The following is an 18,997-nucleotide window of genomic DNA, read 5'->3' as shown; positions in this document are numbered from 1 at the left end:
CTAAGCCTTAGCCATGATCTAGCAAGGTGCTCAAGGAAATTTTAATGCAGGGATTAGTGACGTATAATATTAGCACAGTATGCTGTGCGTGTGTGTGGGATGCTGGGTAACAGGGTTCTGTGCTTATTATATGAGTGCACTGCCACGGAGCCACACCCCAGCCCTTTTTATTTTATTTTGAGGCAAGGTCTCAATAAGTTACCTAGGGCCCTACTCAGTTGCTGAGACTAGCCCTGAATTTGCAATCCTCCTGCCTTGGTCTCCCAAGTCCCTGGAATTATAGGGCTGCACCTGGGTCTTAGTTGCCATTTGCTTACTTTCTAGGCTTGTATTGAGAAAATTACCTGCTTTTACTTTGCATTTTTTCTTTTTGTGATGCTGAGATAAAGTACCACTGAGTTATGATCCCAGCTCTTTTTTTTTTCAATATGTTTATTTTGTTTATTTATTTTTATGTGGTGCTGAGGATCGAACCCAAGGTCTCACACGTGAGAGGCAAGCGCTCTACCACTGAGCCCGCTCCCCCATCCCAGCTCTTAATTTACCTTCTTGAGCTGCATTTGGCACTGAGGCTCCACCAGAAAATGTACCCCTTAACTGGCCTCTACCTTGAGTGCAATTTTCAGTGATAATCAGTCTTTTTTTCTTGATATATTTTTGTTGTTGTTTTTCCTCCAAATTATTCTGTTATTTTGTTTTGTTGTCCCAGGGATTAAACCCAGGAGCATTTAATCACTGAGCCACATCCCCAGCCATTCTTATTTCTTTTTATTTTCAAGCAAAATAAAAAGCAAGAGTTAGTTTCTTTCCCAGTTATTAGTATCTTTTATCTGGGAGTCTAGCTATATACATTAGGTTATGATCACATAATTTTTTTTTTCTTTTTGCCAGGTAGTTGACAAACAAGATACCTAGTGTTTCTGGAAGGAATTGCTTTTTTCTGCTTTTGGCATTTCCCTTTGTGCTCATCTAAGAGGCTCCTGCCTCACTAAAATGCTTCATGACTGTGATCACATGTTTGTGAAGAAGAGGAATTCATGCATACAATGCCAGCTGCTTCCCAAAGAGCTCATCAGAATCTCTGACCAAAATTTCAGTTCAGACTAGAGTCATTTTCTTTTATCTTTCTGAATAATCCCCAAAGGAACCTTTGGGAATCCTGTAAGATTGAAGCCCCAATATAATCTGTTTGGACATCATTATAAATTAGTCCTCAAAAGATTAAGTAAATCTTTAAATCTCATGTTATAAAATGCTAAATTGCAAACATGTTTTTAAACCATACTATTAATATTTTTTCTAGTTTTCTAATTACAAAAGGGGAAATACATGGTCATGTAGAAAAATGTAATCTCTCAATTGCAGATAGAGTTGCTATTGTTAATGTTTTAGTATCCCCCTGTCCCCAGGACTGGGGATTGAACCCTTGGGCACTTTACCACTGAGCTACATCTCCAGTCCTTTTTATTTTTTTATTTGAGACACAGTCTTGCAAAATTGCTGAGGGTTTTGCTAAATTGCCAAATTGGCCTCAAACATGTGATACACCAGCCTCAATCTCCGAAGTTGCTGGGATTACAGGCATGTATCTGTGTGCCCAGCTTTATTTTTTTGTTTTGAGACATGATTTCATGTTGCCTAGGCTAGCCTTGAACTTGAGTTCTTCCTGCTTCAGCCTCCCAAGTTGCTGGGATTTTAGGCTTGCCCCAGCACTCCTGGATTCTTCTAGTCTTTTTAATGCACAATCTGATGTAGTTGAGATCAAATTATAAAGACCATTTAGTACCCTACTATTTTTTTTTCACTTAAACTGGAATGCAGTAAAATTTTTTTGTTTGTTTTAGGGTACTGGGGATTGAATCTTGGGGCGTTTAACCATTGAGCCACATTCTCAGCCCTGTTTATATTTTATTTTGAGACAGGGTCTTGCTGAGTTGCTTAGGGTGTCCCTAAGTTGCTGAGGCTGGCTTCAAACTTGCAATCATCCTGGCTCAGCCTCCTGAGCTGTTGAGATTACAGGCATGCAGCACCAGCATTAGGCCCAGTAAGTTGTTTTGTTCTTTTAAAAAAAAAAAACAAAACATTTTTTCTTTAGTTGTAGGTGGACACAATACCTTTATTTAGTTTTTATGTGGTGCTGAGGATTGAACTAAGTGCCTCACATATGCTATGCAAGCGCTTTTACTCTGAGCCACAACCCCAGCCCCTGTTTTGTTTTGTTCTTAACCCAAAGTCTTTTTTTTTTTAATTTTTTTTAGTTATTGATGGCCTTTATTTAATGTATTTATATGTGGTGCTGAGAATTGAACCAATGCCTCACACATGCTAGGCAGGCACTCTACCACTGAGCTATAACACCAGCCCTTAACCCAAAGTCTTAACAAAAATTCCTCAATAAATGTTTAATAAAAATCTTTTAAAATGTTTACTTTTTTATATTGGCTTATTTTAGAAAGCTACATCAGGCACCTGATTTATAGTGGCCTTGTACTTTATTTGGAGGAAGGTACGAGTTGAATCAGGAACTAAAAACTCACCTAGTAGTCATTTATATCGTACTGAAACAATCTACCATAGTCCATGAGCAGGCCCTTCCTTCAGTTTCTCGTAGTCTAAACTGGAAATTAAACACAATGACTTCTCTGAAGAAGCTCTCAGACATTTTATGGGACTAATGGGAGCTGTAGAACACTATGATTCTTTTCACCAATAACATCATTCCTTGGAGTGTGCTACCCAGCCCCATCTGTACTACATCAGACTTTCTTTCTCTGAGTCTGGTTTTGTGTCAAGAATAATGCTTTAGGGGCTCGGGATCTAGCTCAGTGGTAGAGTACCTATCTAGCATTCATGAAGCCCTGGGTTCAATCCCCAGTAATGCAAAAAAGAAAATAAAAGGATAATACTTCAGACTAGCCATCTCTACCACTGCTTTGCCTATTTCTTAATGACATTTACAGTCTTTCTGTTATTGGTGATCTACAGTGACTTACTGCTACCCTAAGAAAAACCTTAATCCTTTAGAAGTTTTTGTTCTCTAGATCAGTTTTTTTCAATAGAAGTTTCCACAGTAATGCAAGAGTTCTGTATTTGTGCTGTCTAGTTATATGAGAATTCCACAGGTGGCTAATGCAGGGGGAACCGAACTTTTAATTTTAAACTTAAATTGTACATGTGGCTGGTGGCTGCCTTATTGGATAGTGCAACTCCAGATCATCCCAGCTGGTTCTTTGAGTTCCTCTCCTGGGGAGGACAGTTAGATTCTTTAGTTGTTTGTACCCACTGTGCTCTGTTTTGTCCTGCCAGCAGTGTAGGATCAGGAAGAACTGCTTCTATGAGGAGCTTCTGGAAGAGGATGATACTACTTAGTATTCTCTCAGAATCACATATCTAGAGATTCTCTGGAGGGGCAGCTCTTGGAAAGGTACTTATTAGCAGTTCCATACCTCTGGAAGCTGTTGTAGAGACAGAATAAACATGTCATGATAAAACAATTTCTAAATAATGAGAGGCTTCTCAGGGAGGGAATTATACTTTATGAAAAAAATCAAGTAAAAGTGTTTTTTCTTCCCTAATATATTACTTGTTACCCTTTTTGTACTCTGATATCATACTCTTGCAACTCCGGCATCTGAAATGCCGCAGAAATGCCTGAGTCATCACCATTGATTTCTTTTCCTCAATCAGATATTACTATCATATAATCTCTTTTTAGAAATTTGGGGAATTTTCCTTGAATCTTTTGTCTAAGTTCTGCTTTTTATATGTTTCAGTGATTTGTCCTTTTTTTTTTTTTTTCTTTTTTTTTTTTCCTATCTCCAGTTCCATAGGATGCAATAGATATGCCAGGGTGTTAGGAGCCCTATTCTCTTTCTTTCCCTTCTTCAGTGACATTGTTTTACTTCTTTGTTAGATTTTAAGTCTTCCATTTCTGATCCGTTCATGGCCTTGTCCTCTTCCTAATCCTTTCTTTAATTCCTAGACCTGGGTACCTTGGCTCTTCCTCTCCTTCATCCCTCTCAAGGTTGGCATCTAAGGCCTTTCTTCCCAGGTAACTTCCCACAAATTCTCACTGCTTCCTTCAGTAGGAAGGCATGAAGTTCCAAGCTTTGCTGGGAAACTATTCTGCTTCCCTTTATCTTCACAGTAATCCATCCAAGGCATAATCTCACTTCTGAAGACATAGCTGGTACTAGCGCAAGTCAGTAACCCACCCTGCTTCTGAAGCTTTCAGTGAAAACCATTTTAGGTTGATGGCAACCAGGAAACTGCACATGCACTGCTTTCACTGTGAACTGAATTTGCTGCACATTTGGGGAACCACATGAGGAAACTGACTCTGTTTTCTGCCTTCTGTTGACAGAATGGTACACGAAACTTCCAGGACTTTGACTGTCAGGTAAGGACTGTACAAGCACAAAGAGGCTCTGTACAGGATCTCTGCAGTGCCTCTCTTCCTGTGGTGGTGGTCTTGTAGAAGTGGATCTCTTTCCATAGCTAATCGTGACTCTTTAATGTTCTTTTGGTCATTTCGATCAAGTTTATTTAAAATGATTTGCTATCATGTTCAAAAATTGCCTGCCAGGTAGCTTTGTTATGACTGTAGGTTAGTGGATTGAGCTGTCTCTTTGTGATTAAGATCTCCTTTCCTCGAATGATATTGGAAATCTCATTTGTCACAGCTGGCAGATGGCATGTTGTCACCTGAGTGCAGAGAAGGTAGAGCATGGGCAAGTTTGGAGGAGAGGTTTCTCAACAGCAAATTCTTCTCCTAAAAGAAAAAGGCAAATTTTTATCAGTACAGAATGAACATTTTTCTTGGTTTTGTGTTTGAAAATGCAGAATTCAACCTGACTCGTTAGTATTTTCCTATGATAAAGTTCTTCTTAGTCTACTTTTGCCTGTAGCTCTATTGCCAATTTGAAAATCAGTAAAATGAACCAGCAGTTCTCAATTTACCTGCTTTATCTGTTAACTGATCCTGATAGAAATGGGAACCTTGTAAGCCTAGGCAGCTTGTCCTTCCCACTTCTGGGATAGACATCATAGTAGTGACATGAAGTAGACTCAAAGGAAAAAGTAGTAATGAGGGTTCTGAGAAACCAAATTCCTTGCTTCTAGTATTCTACCCATCCTGTATACCCATAGACAAATAGTATTTTCAAGTATGTATTTTATGTTAAGTACCTTAGAACCTCTATATTGTTAGCATCAAAAGGAAGAACTGATAACTATTGCATAGGCAAACCAGTTATAACAAGATAATTTATTGGGTACCTACTATGGATTACCTGCTAAACATATAGTTTCTCCAGTCCTTAAAGCAATATTATGAGGTAGGCTTTTCTTTTTTAATATTTGTTTTTTAGTTTTAGGTGGATACAGTATCATTATTTTATTTTTATGTGGTGCTGAGGATTGAACCCAGTGCCTCATGCATGCTAGGCAAGAGCTCTACCACTGAGCCACAACCCCAGCCCTGTGAGGTAGTTTTTATTATCCTTTTTTTCAAGGTAAGGAAATTGAGAATCAGGGTTCATAATTTGCCATTGAGTGGTTGGAATTGAAAAATATCATTCTTCCTGAACCCAATAGCTTTCTTTCTCACCTATGTGTGTGTCCCTAGCTGAGATGTTATTAAGAGTTAAATTGTCTTTAAAGCTAGGCTTCCTTGGTAGAACAGATGAGATTCATTGTGGAAGGGGCATACTCATAATATTGTTGTAGATTTCAGAATCCCAGTTCCAAACACCCTTGGTGTAACTACTTGAGACTTTGTATATATAACATAATCAGTCTAGTGCTGTTAGGTGATTATTTATAGATAATGGCTTCTTTACTAAAAAAAAAAAAATTAGGTTTGGGTTTAGGTAGTTTTTGGGTTTAGTAGTTTTTAATTCATTTATGGTTGACTCCTAGGTTGAATCAATTGTGTTTGATATTTGATAGAATTTGTCTATAAGGAGATCATTTGAGACAGGATGACAATAAGATTCAGGATGAGGTACTCCAGAAATAACATATGTGTAAACCTATCTGAAAGTGTGGAAGCATTGCTTTTCATTAAATTCAGTATCTCTCCTCCAAAAATAAGAATTTTAAAAAATCATATATGTTCACTGCAAAATAAATAAGAAAATGTTAATGTAATAGTATTTTGATTATATCCTTTGAGACTTTTTTCCACACATAATTATAAATATAAGTAAAATAGAGTTGACTATTAAGGACTAAAAATAGCCTGACAAAAATTCTTTCTGTGAATTATACCTTTTAGTTCAGTTCTTCTATTAAGATAAAATGATGGCAAGTGTTTGTCACTGTCTTGTTTGTCACTAGTTATGAATGTATAGATTCTTTAGTTTATAAAGAAGAAGCCAGGCATGGTGGTGCCTGTAATTCCAATTCAGGAGGCTGAGGTAGGAGGATTGCAAGTTTGAGGCCAGGTTCAACAACTTAGCAAGACCCTCTCTCAAAATAAATAATGAAAAGGATTAGATGTATCTCAGTGGCAAAGCACCCCAGTACAAAAAGAAGAAGAAATAAGCCAAAGACTGTTCTCTTTTCCTCCTTCTGGTGCTTATGAGTGTTCTTCTGTTGCCGTTCTTGTCCATCTCCTTGTTAAAGGCTTATGGGATGTCCTAGAGACAAGGGGCAGCTGGGTCAGAGTCTAGCAACAGGCTGATAGAAGAACAAGGACATAGGAACTGTGATGTGAGAAGTCTAGTTTAGAATGGCCCAGTTTGCCTGGAGTTTCCTAGACATCCTTGGGCATTCTTGGAGACAAAGCAGAACAAATATAAAACCACCATTGTCACCAAATGGAAAAACATTTCCCTGGTATTGGTGTTGTCCACTAGCACAGCTATGTCATTGGGTGAACTGAAGCATCCTAACCAGGGCTTCCTTGATGTCTTTGCCTTGCCTAAGGAAAATTTTTAAGGAATCTTTGATGATGGCCCCAGGAAATTATCACAGGAAGTTAACCACTAAGCTCACAACTTGAATTTAAACTGCCTTTTTTCCCCTCTGGTTTTTGTGTGAGTGTATCTGTGTGTGTGTTTGGTACTGAGGATTGAATCCAAGGTCTTGTGCATTCTAGGCAAGCCACCTACGTCTGAGCTACATCCCCAGTCTCTCCCTCTGTTTTTTTCTTTACTAATCAACTACATTAATTTTTTTCAATAATAATTTAATTAAAAGTGTGCCTTTTTCTTGGTTTTTTGATCGTCCTTAGTGGTATTGTTGTTTTATAGCTCCTCTGATTTTAAAAAAAAAAAAAAACAGTTATAATATGGACATGAGTAGTGAGGGAAGGAGAATGGCTCAAAGTGACATACTTAGAATTGATGAGAAAGAAGAGCCGAATGACACAGTGAATCAACAGGCTGTTCACTGTCCATTTAAGTATGTCCTTGATGCTGTAGCTTCTCTGTGAATATGATATATTGCTTAAAAAAAAAAAAAAACCTTGAGAACAATCAAACACAAATTTAAAAAATTCAGAAAAGCATGAAAATAAAAGTTGCTTATAACCCTGCTACCTATAGATGTTACCAGTAGGAATCAGGTTTGGGTCCATGTTCCAAGGAGTTGAAGAATGAACACTGCAAACACCAAGATAAGTAAGCAGAAATTGATTAAAGAGGAGGTTAAGATTCAGAAAGTAAAAACTCCCAAGGAGAGTATGGGAGGGGCAAGAGTGCAAAGGGTCTCTTGGCATCCCTTTTTTTAAAGGCACCTGAGGGCTGGGTGTGGTGGGTGGCACATACTTGTATTCCTAGCAGCTTGGGTAGCTGAGACAGGAGGAACAGGATTCTCAATAAGTTGCTGAGGTTGGCCTCAAACTTTCAATTCTCTTGCCTTGGGCACCCAAGTAGTTAGCATTACAGGAGTGCACTGCTGTGCTGGGCTTGGAGTTATTTTGGTTTTATCCTTTTTGTTTTTGTGGTGCTGGGGATCAAACAGGGTTTTACATATGCCAGGCATATTCTATCACTGAGCCGCATACCCAACTAGGAGTTGGTTTTAATGGAGAAAAAGGCAGATTTTAGATTAACATATATTACAAAAGAGGTTTTCAAATGAAGAGTGTGATATATGAGAAGCCTGAGAATTGTAGGTGGTTGTAAAGTAAAAGTAGATGTCTAAAAGTGTTGATTGAACTAGGCTGAAAGGTATAAGAAGTCAGGGGCAGAAAAGTTGAGGCTAGAGTCAGGGAGAATGAATTAGAAAACTTGAAAAAGGAAAATGTGTTCTACTGATAGGCAGAAGGCTGAGTAATTGGCAGATTATTTTACCATGAGATTAAAAGAGATTGTGCAGATGAACTTCATACCTGCACACAGGAGTAAAGAAGTGGGGGTATTTTATCAAAAAAGTCCTTCATATTGATATATCAGGCAAGTGTGTAATTCATTGAGGTTCAGGGTTTGATCTCCAACACCAAAATAATAATAATAATAATATAATAATGAAAACTGTACCTAAGACTCAAACTGTATCCTACTTATTGGAAACAGAATAAAACTTTATACTGATAAAATCTTACAAGTTTATCTGAATTATTTCAAACTGGCTCAGGAAAAGAAGTTGTAACAGACATGAAGTGATCATCATTTAACCAAGTGTTGAGGTATATGACAGGTCAAAATGTATCATGTTGATAACAGTACATTTAGCTGAAGGAAGAGAACTCAAGAAAAAAAAAAAGTGAAAAGTTAGATATTCTCAAATAATGGCAATATCCACCCAAATTCTAAACTCCTAAATTCTTAGGATACTGATTAAGATTACATTTTTCTGGGCTGGGATTGTGGCTCAAGGATGAAGTGCTTGCCTACCACATGTGAGGCTCTGGGTTTGATCCTCAGCACCACATAAATTAAAAAATAAAGGTATTATGTCCATCTACAACTGGAAAAAAAAGACTACATCTTTCAGTGAGGAGAGAGATGTATGTTATGGGCCTATATGATTTCAGGTTGTTTATTAGCCTGGAGAATAAAAGGATCATATTCACAAAGCACACAGCCTTGGCGAAGGTAACTAGAGCCTGCGAGGTGCTACCTTGGGCTACGCCCTTTGAGTACAGGCTCATTGTGGGGTCACACTCTAGAATCCTGGGGCAGGGGATGATGTAACTAGAGAAAGCCTGTAAGACAGATGATAGTTGACTAAAGCAGAAAGGTGGCGACAACTCACTCCCTGCAGTGGCCCGACCATTGAATCAGCCTCATAGCCCAGGTCTCTGCACCTCATCTCCAGATGGCATCTTGTACAGGCTGTTCACGAACAGGTTTGAGAAGGACGAGTGTAAAAATCCCCGGGGAGGTGAGTGCCTCCTTTATCTTCATTCTTTATTCTGCTCAGAACATTTAATTTCCATACTTTTGAAAATGAAGAGGAACATTATGAGACTTTGGCAATGAAGCAATGAAGAACTGCTCCAGAAAGAGCAACAGCAGATCTTAGGACTCTTGGCTCCTTTTTTTTTTTTTTTTTTTTTTTTTTTTGGTGGGGGGTGCAGCGGCAGGGGCACCAGGGGTTAAACTCGGGCACTCTACCACTGAGCCACATCCCCAGCCCTATTTTGTATTTTATATATAGAGAGGGAGTTGCTTAGTGCCTCACTTTTGCTGAGGCTGACTTTGAACTCATGATCCTCCTGTCTCAGCCTCAGGAGCCGCTGGGATTACAAGCGTGCGCCACCACACCCAGCTTCTTGGCTCTTTGATACTTGGGTTGTTTAATAATTTGAAGCCATATTATGTGGAGGTAGGGACTGAGATCTCCCTAGAAGGTTGATTTTCTAAGGAGCTAGTTTTAACTCTGAATTTCATCTAAATTATGAATGATGAAAAGTAGTTACCTTGCCCTATTCCCTCATCTATTTTTTAAAAGTGTTCACTTTTATCCCACCTGTTTTATCTCCTTTTTCCTCATCTTTTTCCTGGCTTTCTTTGACACCTCACCATTCACTCCACACACAGAGACACACTGTCACCAATTCCCTTGCCTCGGGGAGGTCCTCTGCTTAAAACCAAAATATAAATTAGTGTTTCCCTCAATTGTTAGTCGCACAGCTGAGGCCAATCTGAAATATTCAAGCAGGACTCTACTGAAGGTTTGGGCATAAACCTTCAGAAACAAAACGGAGAAGTTGTCTTGAGTTCACTTTCAGAATTCATCACCTTCCAGAAAGAAATGAAGTCCTAAAGTTAGTGTCCATTCTTTCTCCAAGATTTTATACTTTAAATATATGTCTGTGAACATATATGATATATAGTTCTGCTTTTCAGAATAACTGCATAACTGGTATATAATACATATACATCCTCTGCCTCTTGCTCTTACTTGGCATGTGTTTTCAAGATTTTTTGTGTGTTAATGCTTATACTATTAGTTCATTCATTTTTATTTATACTTCATTATGTAAATATATCATAATTCATTTATCAATTTCCTTGTTGATAGATATGTGGGCTGTTTTCTTCTCCACCAACCGTGTCACTGAGGATTGAATCCAGGGACACTCTACTACTCAGCTACATCCTCAGTCCTTTGTTTATTTTTTAAATTTTTTTAGTTGCATTTAGACACACTACCTTTTTTTATTTATTTTTATGTGGTGCTGAGGATCGAACCCAGTGCCTTGCAGGTGCTAGGGGAGCATTGTATTGCTGAAGCACAAACCTAGCCCCGCTTTATATTTTTTTATTCTGAGCCAAGGTCTTGCTAAATTGCACAACTTGACCACAAAATTGCAATCCTCCTCCTCCCCCTCCCAGAAAGAGTGTATGGGGTTATAGGCATGTACCACCATGCCCACCTGTTTTTCAAATTTTTTTTTTTTTTTACATAAGCAAGATTGCAAAGTACATCTCTGTATATGACTTTTTGTATGTGACCATGTTTGAGAATTTCTTTAGTTTATACCTGAAGGTAAGATTGCTGTAGGGTAGGCACTTCTTAACTTCATTAAAAATTACCAGATGTGTTCTCCAGGGTAATTGTTCTAGTGTACATACCTACCAATATGTATATACCTACCAATATGTATATGTATATGTGAGTTGTTATTTTTCTACATTCTGTGTAGAATGTATGTGTATTTGACAACATCTCATTGAATTTAATTTGTACTTTCCTGACTGCTTAGTGAAGTTAATGTCTTTCTTAATTTTCTAAATTTTTTTCATAGCACTTATCACAAGACATTATTATGGATTGGTGATTTGTGTATTCATTGCCTGCCTCCTAATATCTGTAGAAGTGGGAGTCGCATATCTTTGGTTTGCTGTTTTATTCTCAGAGCTCAGTCCAGGTTCTTTCATATAGTAAGAGTTTAGTAAATAAGTAATGAATAAACCTGGAGCAGTTCCCTCAATGGCTCTAGCATTACTATAAGAGAGACACTCATACAGTAAACAGGGATTTGTGTCTTTATATTCCTCCTATCCAAACCCTAGGCTTTATTGCTTAGCCAGTTCACTGTATATGATTCTGTCCTTCATTTTTTCCCTTACTCAAGCCTTGAATAGGAGGGATCAGTAACAGAGTCACAGACATATTAAGTCACACATGGCTTGATTTGATAGAGTTATTTTCTATTTGACCTTGAGGCCAGTGATTTGAGATATACTGATATCAACTTAGCCTGAAATTGTCTTCCATTTCCCACATCAGAGAAGAAGCCAAAGCTCTGATGAGGTTCATTATTAGATAGGAAATTAAGCTGGAAGCCATTTGCGTTTGTTGGTATTCTTATTGACAAAGTTAATCTTATCTAATATAAAACTTTCTGAGATAGATGCAGACTTTATCAGTGGAATTTCACTGGGTTAGGCATGATATTATTATTTTTTTTTGAGAAATAAAAGTTGGAAAAGACTAGAATAAATATGACTTAACTTTTCAGTAGTCTTTTTCTTTTCCATCCCATCATTCTTCCCCTCCCCCAATCCCAGCAGCATGGGAGATTGAACACAGGGTTGCCCCACCACTGCCCTATATCCCTAGTCCTTTTTATTTTGAAACAGAATCCCAATAAGTTGCTGAGGCTGGCTTCAAACCTGTGATTCCCCTGCCTCAGCCTTATGAGTCAGTCGTTGGGATTACAGGTGTGAGCCACCATGCTCTACTCTATCCCATTATTCTTAGTGCTGCGTCCTTTCCCAGCAGCACTGATTACTTCCCTTTCCAGCTTATTTCAATCTGGAGCTCTGCTCTGGCTACATCTTAAACTTTACTCATTGCCTTGATTATTATCCTCTGGGATCTAGGAAACATCCAATCTGGCTTAAACCAGAGGCAATCCAGGGATGCCTCAATATTGCAGAGCACATACAGAAGCAAGAACCAGGATTTAGCATGGTGGAAATGCCTCCTAAAAGCTCCCACATTTACTTATCTTTTCAAGAAAAGAACCAAGCTGAGGATGAAATTTCTTAATCCTAATTACAAATTTCTATGGGAGGAGAAATTATGGCCAAAAGTTGTGTTCTACAAACGTGGTATCTAAGAATCTTCCTTCAACATGCAGAGGACACAGAAGGACAGCACCCAAGAAATGACAGAGATTCTAGGTAGATACACCCATAGGTCTCTACTGAAGTTACCCATAGCTGAACATGTGTTCAGAAGCTTTGAAGCCTCTGACTTTTTAATCCACCAGTTTCTTCATATCAGTGTTTCCTTAACTTTTCTTCCACCAAGTCTTACTTGGCTCCTTCTCCAACTTGCTGATCTCTTTCCCATAACCAATTGCAAATGTAAATGTATTCTACTTATTTGTTTGCTTATCTGTTTGAAGGATTAGAAAATACAAATACCATGTGTAATACAGTATCTTTCTGGTATGCTTATAGTTCATTAATGTGTCCTGCCCCAGCTAATAGGAAATGGCAGGGAAGCAGGTATTGTGAAACGTGTGCAAACTGGAAAGTTCATTTTACCTTTCCTGAGACCTTATATTTATGTTCTCTTGTTACAGGAACATGACATAGAAACAACTCATGGTATGGTCCATGTCACTATAAGAGGTTTACCAAAGGGAAACAGACCAGTCATCCTGACCTATCATGACATTGGGCTGAACCGTATGTATTTATTTTATACCTTTCCTCTTCATCATAATACTTAACCATTGTATAAACAAAAATATTCTAATAGAGCAGAGATTTTTTTCCCCCTCTGTCTTAACCTTCCCTCTGTATTGTTATTTTCATCAATGGGAGGTTCAGGTTCCTGTGAAGTGTGCAGAGGGATGTTTTTTGGAGAATACTGGAATTATATATGCTTTTGTGTCCTAGCTGCTTAAGGATTGAAGAGAGTGCAATGAAAGAAGAACATTTATTTTTTAAGTCTGTACTTTGATGTTTTTCATGTTTCAGGTTAGAAAATCTAGACTTTGAACTTAACTTGGTTGTAGGCATTTCAGCAAATTAATAAATGTGTTCTTTCTACAGCTTGTTATTAGTGACAAATGAATTTCATGTTTATACTTGGGTCCTACTCCCAAGATTATTACATTTATGTGAAAATATTCTAAAATCTGAAACACTTCTGGTCCCAAGCATTTTAGATAAGGAATATTCAACCAGTAATATAAGATTCAGCTCTAGTCACAGGTACAGTCTATATAAATGTGTTTTTTTTCCATTCTTCTTCCACTGGTAGGGCTTTTGTAGCCACCAGCATGAGAAATGATTTAAGCTGTCATACTAAGAGGGTAGAAATCGAAGCAGCAGAACACTCATCCCCTAGCACCCAAGCAATTTTGGCATGAAGCTAACTCCTCCCATATGGTAAATGTAAGCAGCTCAAAATACTCACTTTAGCCAGGCTCTTGGGGTATAGTCAGTGTCTCTTTATCAGACAGGGGAATAAGGTGCATGAAAAACAACAGCACTGTGTATATGAGATTATTGGGTGCAACACCATGAAACCAGCATCTCTCCACATCTCCTTTTTGTAGATATTGTGTGGGCTTCAGAATTACTTGTTCTCAAATCATCGAGATGTCTCCTGTTCACCCTTTAGGGCAGCTTGAATTAGATGGTTTGTTCAGACACCTCACTTTAGTGGAATGTGATTAAAAGAAAATGAAAAAGAATACTGATATAACATTGACTGAGGAGAAAAAAATTGGAGAGAAATAAAGAGTATGTGATTCACAGGGATTTTTATCTCGCAGATAAATCTTGTTTCAACACGTTCTTTAACTTTGAAGATATGCAAGAGATCACCCAGCACTTTGCTGTCTGTCATGTGGATGCCCCAGGCCAGCAGGAAGGTGCACCCTCTTTTCCAACAGGGTAAGGCCATAGGCAAGACCTTTTGCAAGACATACACTCAGAAAAGCAAATGACTGAGTTCTAGTGGGAGCAGAATGTATGCTTCTTTCCCATTGATTTTATGACAGCCTAAGGTTATACTCCTAACCCACTGTCTTCATGTTTTTTTCACATTGATCTAAAAGAACTGTATTTATAGTCTCTTGAGGGAAACTGCATGTTTTCTCATGTTCAGGAATAATTCTCCATGGCAGGAACCTGCTTACCTATAATCATAAGGCATAAGTGTCTGAAAAACCCACTTATCACTGTTTATCTGTCCCCTTCCTCATCTATTTTAAATTTGTCATTTTTGTGTCTGTCCTTGAAACTCCCAACTATCCAGGTACAACCTCAGATCCCTCTGAGCTTCCCTGGGAGCACTTGCCCAGTCTTAGCTCCTTGTCTAGTGGTAGAAATTGGAAATCCATGTAGCCAGTTACTCTTAGAGCTGCCTTGACAGATGGAGGTGCCTGCTTTGCATGGTGGGGTCACAGTGTTCCCTGACAGCGTGCCCAGTTGGAGGACCTTGGGAAAGGGAGTGGGAGTACACACTGTGAAGTGCTTATTCTTCCCCTCTCTGCATCTCCAGCACTGCCTTTGGCCAGTGACTGCCATGAAGTAGACATTGCAAACAACTGATCGCTAGCACTTGTGTAGAACCCAGTGTTCCACACGCTGCTTTGGATAACTTATGTTTATTAACTCACTTGATCCTCCCAACCCTCTGGGATAGTTTTACTTTTATTCCCATTTTACAGGTGAGGAAACTGGGGCCCAGAAAAATTAGTAACTTGGCTAAGGTTGCATAATAAATGAGATAGCATGGCTAGGACTTGAACCCAGTCCATCCGGCTCCAGAATCTGTATTGACTATTTCCAAGTACTTTTGTATCTCAAATGCAAACCAGCTAGTGATCTTGTTGACACCCAGTGGTTTTGATCCAGTCCTCTTTTTTTGTTTTGTGTACAAATGGTTTTAGAACATATCATCCCTTAGAGTATTCAAGCAGAGGCAGAAGAGCAGATTTCATCTCATATTGGAAATTATCTTAAGATCTCTTTCATCTCTGTATCTTGCTCCTTAATTTTCTTGGAGACCTGCTCTGGGTCTGTTCCTGGACTTGCCTGACCATTTTAAGATCAGATGGTTCATATCATGAAAAGCAGTTAATGTTATTCTATGCCTAAGTGAAACAAATACTCATAACTGAGGAGCCCAAGATTTATAACTGTATGCCTAGACCCAGAAAAGTTTTGTTTACCTTTGCATTTAATGACCTGAATATAAGCAGCACATTATGGCTACTTAAATTCAGAGCTACTTCCTGAATTGACTCTTACTGCTCGAAGTTAACTGAGCTTAGATCCCATTGAATGATTATTAGGAATTTGAAAATAATATCATAAGAGAGGACCATATTGCCAGTTTTTTTTTGTTTGTTTGTTTGTTTGTTTGTTTCCCCTTTGGTACCAGGGATTGCACTCAGGGGCACTTGGCCACAGAGCCGCACCCCCAACCCTACTTTGTATTTATTTAGAGACAGAGTATCACTGAGTTGCTTAGCACCTCACTTTTGCTGAGGCTGGCTTTGAACTTGTGGTCCTCCTGTCTGTTTCCCAAGCTGCTGGGATTACAGGCATGAGCTACCACACCCGGCTATATTGCCAGTTGTTTACATGTGGCTTCCTCTAGTGCCAGAAACATGTGGATTCCTTTTTTGGTACTAGGGATTGAAACTTGGGGCACTCTAACACTGAGTTATATATCCCCATTTTTGTTTTGATATAGGGCCTCATAAGTAGCTGATACTGGCCTCACTTGTGATCCTCCTGCATAAGCTTCTCAAGTCACTGGGATTACAAGTGTGTGCCACCATGCCCTGTTAACATGTGGATTCTTTTACTTTTTTCTTAGCATAGCAGTCATAGAGAATTATACAATATGCTGCAGTCATTTCCAGGCACCTCACCTCCTTTGAAATGTGTTTCTCTAAGACTACTGCATTATGTTTGCTTTTCTAGTAACTGGGAACTGTGTGGGTGCTTTCTAATTCAGGAGTTTTCCTTCTGGATTTCAGGTACCAGTATCCCACAATGGATGAGCTGGCTGAAATGCTGCTTCCTGTTCTTACCCACTTAAGGTAGGTTCATCATACAGCCTTTAACTATTTATTTATTTATCTATTCATTCATCCATTTATTCATTCATTTTGTGGTGCCAAGGATGGAACCCAGGGCCTCATGCATGTTAGACAAATGCTCTACATTGAGCAATACACCTAGCCCCTTCACATTCTTTTTTGTATGTCTTTACTTTCTACTTTGTTTCTATTTCAGCTAATACAATGATGAGCAAACAGAATACCCCTATCTTCATGGAGATTAGTTGTGGGGGGGTAGTTAACATGTAAATAGATAATTCTAATAAAGTGTCATAAAAGTGGAATGAACAGAGCTTTTATAGCTCAGTGGTAGAGCACTTGCTTACCCTGTCCCAAGGCCCTGCCTGGGTTTAATCCCTAGCACTAAACAACAATAAATAGAAGCCAGTGGAGGTATTGTTATAAAGAGAAGGGTAGGATCCTCATAAACAAGGCCAGTCAGGAAATGCCTAAGAAAAGTCATGTAAGCTGAAACCCAAGAAGTAAAAAGGAGCTATCTAGATAGTGTGCCAGAGCAAGAGGATTCCAGACAAGAAGAAGAATTATAAGAGCAAGTGGAAGAAAGACACAGTGAAATTCCAGAAATAGATAAAGGCCAGATTACATAGGTCTAACAGATCAGGTAAGGATTTATAATTTTATTCTTAAGTGTAAAGCAAAGAAACTGAAGGATTTTAATCAGAGGAGTGATATACAATTTACTGTTTTAAAGTAATCACCCTGATATGTGAATTGTATATACATCATTAAAGCTGTTTAAAAAATGTTTCAAAGAATTACTCTTGCTGTAATAGTTTGGACTGTAACAGTAGTTCTGCCAAGAGATAATGATAGCTTGGTACTAAGTGCTGTTGGAGGATAGACTGAAATGGACACTAATAAATGGAAATATTCTTGGTATACACTTCATAGGATTTGCTGATGGGTTAGATATTGAGGTGGTAGGACAGTGAGGATGTCGTGCAAGGTTCAGTCATATCTCACTTAACCATTAAAAACTTCCTTGAAATATGAATGACATGGGGCTGGGGATGTGGCTCAAGTGGTAGCGCGCTCGCCTGGCATGCATGCAGCCAGGGTTCGATTCTCAGCACCACGTACAAACAAAGATGTTGTGTCCGCTGATAACTAAAAAATAAATATTAAAAAAATTCTCTCTCTCCTCTCTCACTCTCTCTTTAAAAAAAAAAAAAAGAAATATGAATGACAATAAATGCCGGCAAGGTTGTGGAGAAAAGGTGCACTTTGCACATTGTTGATGGGACTGCAGACTAGTACAACCATTCTGGAAAGCAGTATGGAGATTCCTCAGAAAACTAGGGATGGAACCACGTATCCCACTTTTTGTTTTCCCAGAAGATCTAAAACCAGCATGCTACAGCAATACAGCCACCTCAATGTTTATAGCAGTACAATTCACAGTAGCCAGCTGCCCGACAACAAATGAACGGATTAAGAAATTGTGTTGATATATACAATGGAGTTTTACTCAGTCAGAAAAAAGAATAAAATTATGGCATTTGCTGATAAATGGATGGAAATGGAGAATATCGTGCTAAATAAAATAAACCAAACTCAGACACTCAAAGTTAGAATGTTTTCTCTCATCTGCAGAAGCTAGATTAAAATAAAGGAAAGGTAGGGATCAGGGGACTAGGGTTGTGGCTCAGTGTTAGAGCACTTGCCTTGCGTGTGTGAGGTAGTGGATTCGATTCTCAGCATCACATATAAATAAATAAAAATAAAATGTCTATTGACAAATATTTAAAAAGGGGTGGAGGGCAGCTGGGGTTGTGGCTCAGTGGTAGAGTGCTTTCCTACCATGCATGAGGCACTGGGTTCGATCCTCAGCACCACATAAATGTAAAATAAAGATATTGTGTCCACCTACAACTAAAAAAATAAATATTTTAAAAAAAAGAAAGGATGACCTAAGGAACCAATCAAATATAAATTAATAGATGAGCAAAAGGAAGTCTAGTAGAGCAGAGAAAGGAGAATGAGAGAGGGGAGGGAGGAGACCGGGGAAAAGAGGAGGGAAAGGTGAGGGATGATGAATTAAAGTCAATTTCCATGCATGAATGAGTTTGTTGGGAGGAATCCAACAACTGTGTATAATCATAAAACTAAAAAAAAAAGCCTCGAGCCTGATGCAGTGGTGCACACATTGGGAAGCTAAGGCAAGAGGATTGCAAGTTAAAAAGGAAACTAAGGCTCAAAAAGTTGAAAATTTTTGCCCAAATTCTCACAGATAGTATCAGAACCCAAATATGAATCCAGAATTATTATTTCCATACACAATGCTACCTGCTAATGAAGTTGACTGTCCGTTTGTCATTTGTCCGTCTCTTCCATTTACAGTCTGAAAAGCATCATTGGGATTGGAGTTGGAGCTGGAGCCTACATCCTCAGCAGATTTGCAGTAAGTACATGGAGGATTAGTCTCAATGCCCTTGAGACACTGCCTGGATCACAGCTATTACTGCTGTGTTAAAT

At 38.6% G+C, this 18,997-nt stretch overlaps 1 protein-coding gene across 3 annotated transcripts in view; it reads left to right on the top strand.

Moving 5' to 3' along the window:
- Positions 1-18,997, top strand: part of Ndrg3 (NDRG family member 3) — a 60,590-nt gene that overhangs the window by 22,361 nt on the left and 19,232 nt on the right. For 2 of the 3 annotated variants that reach the window (XM_076851812.1, XM_076851810.1), the window contains exons 3-7: positions 4,364-4,399; positions 12,995-13,100; positions 14,198-14,318; positions 16,418-16,480; positions 18,863-18,923. In XM_076851812.1, coding sequence (XP_076707927.1) covers positions 4,364-4,399; positions 12,995-13,100; positions 14,198-14,318; positions 16,418-16,480; positions 18,863-18,923 — 387 coding nt within the window. The remainder of the gene's footprint in view (positions 1-4,363; positions 4,400-12,994; positions 13,101-14,197; positions 14,319-16,417; positions 16,481-18,862; positions 18,924-18,997) is intronic. The other variant, XM_076851811.1, reaches the window with a different exon arrangement.

This window comes from Callospermophilus lateralis, chromosome 3, assembly GCF_048772815.1.
Source record: "Callospermophilus lateralis isolate mCalLat2 chromosome 3, mCalLat2.hap1, whole genome shotgun sequence".
Taxonomy (NCBI): Eukaryota; Metazoa; Chordata; class Mammalia; order Rodentia; family Sciuridae; genus Callospermophilus; species Callospermophilus lateralis.
This window is presented reverse-complemented; position numbering and strand designations above follow the sequence as displayed.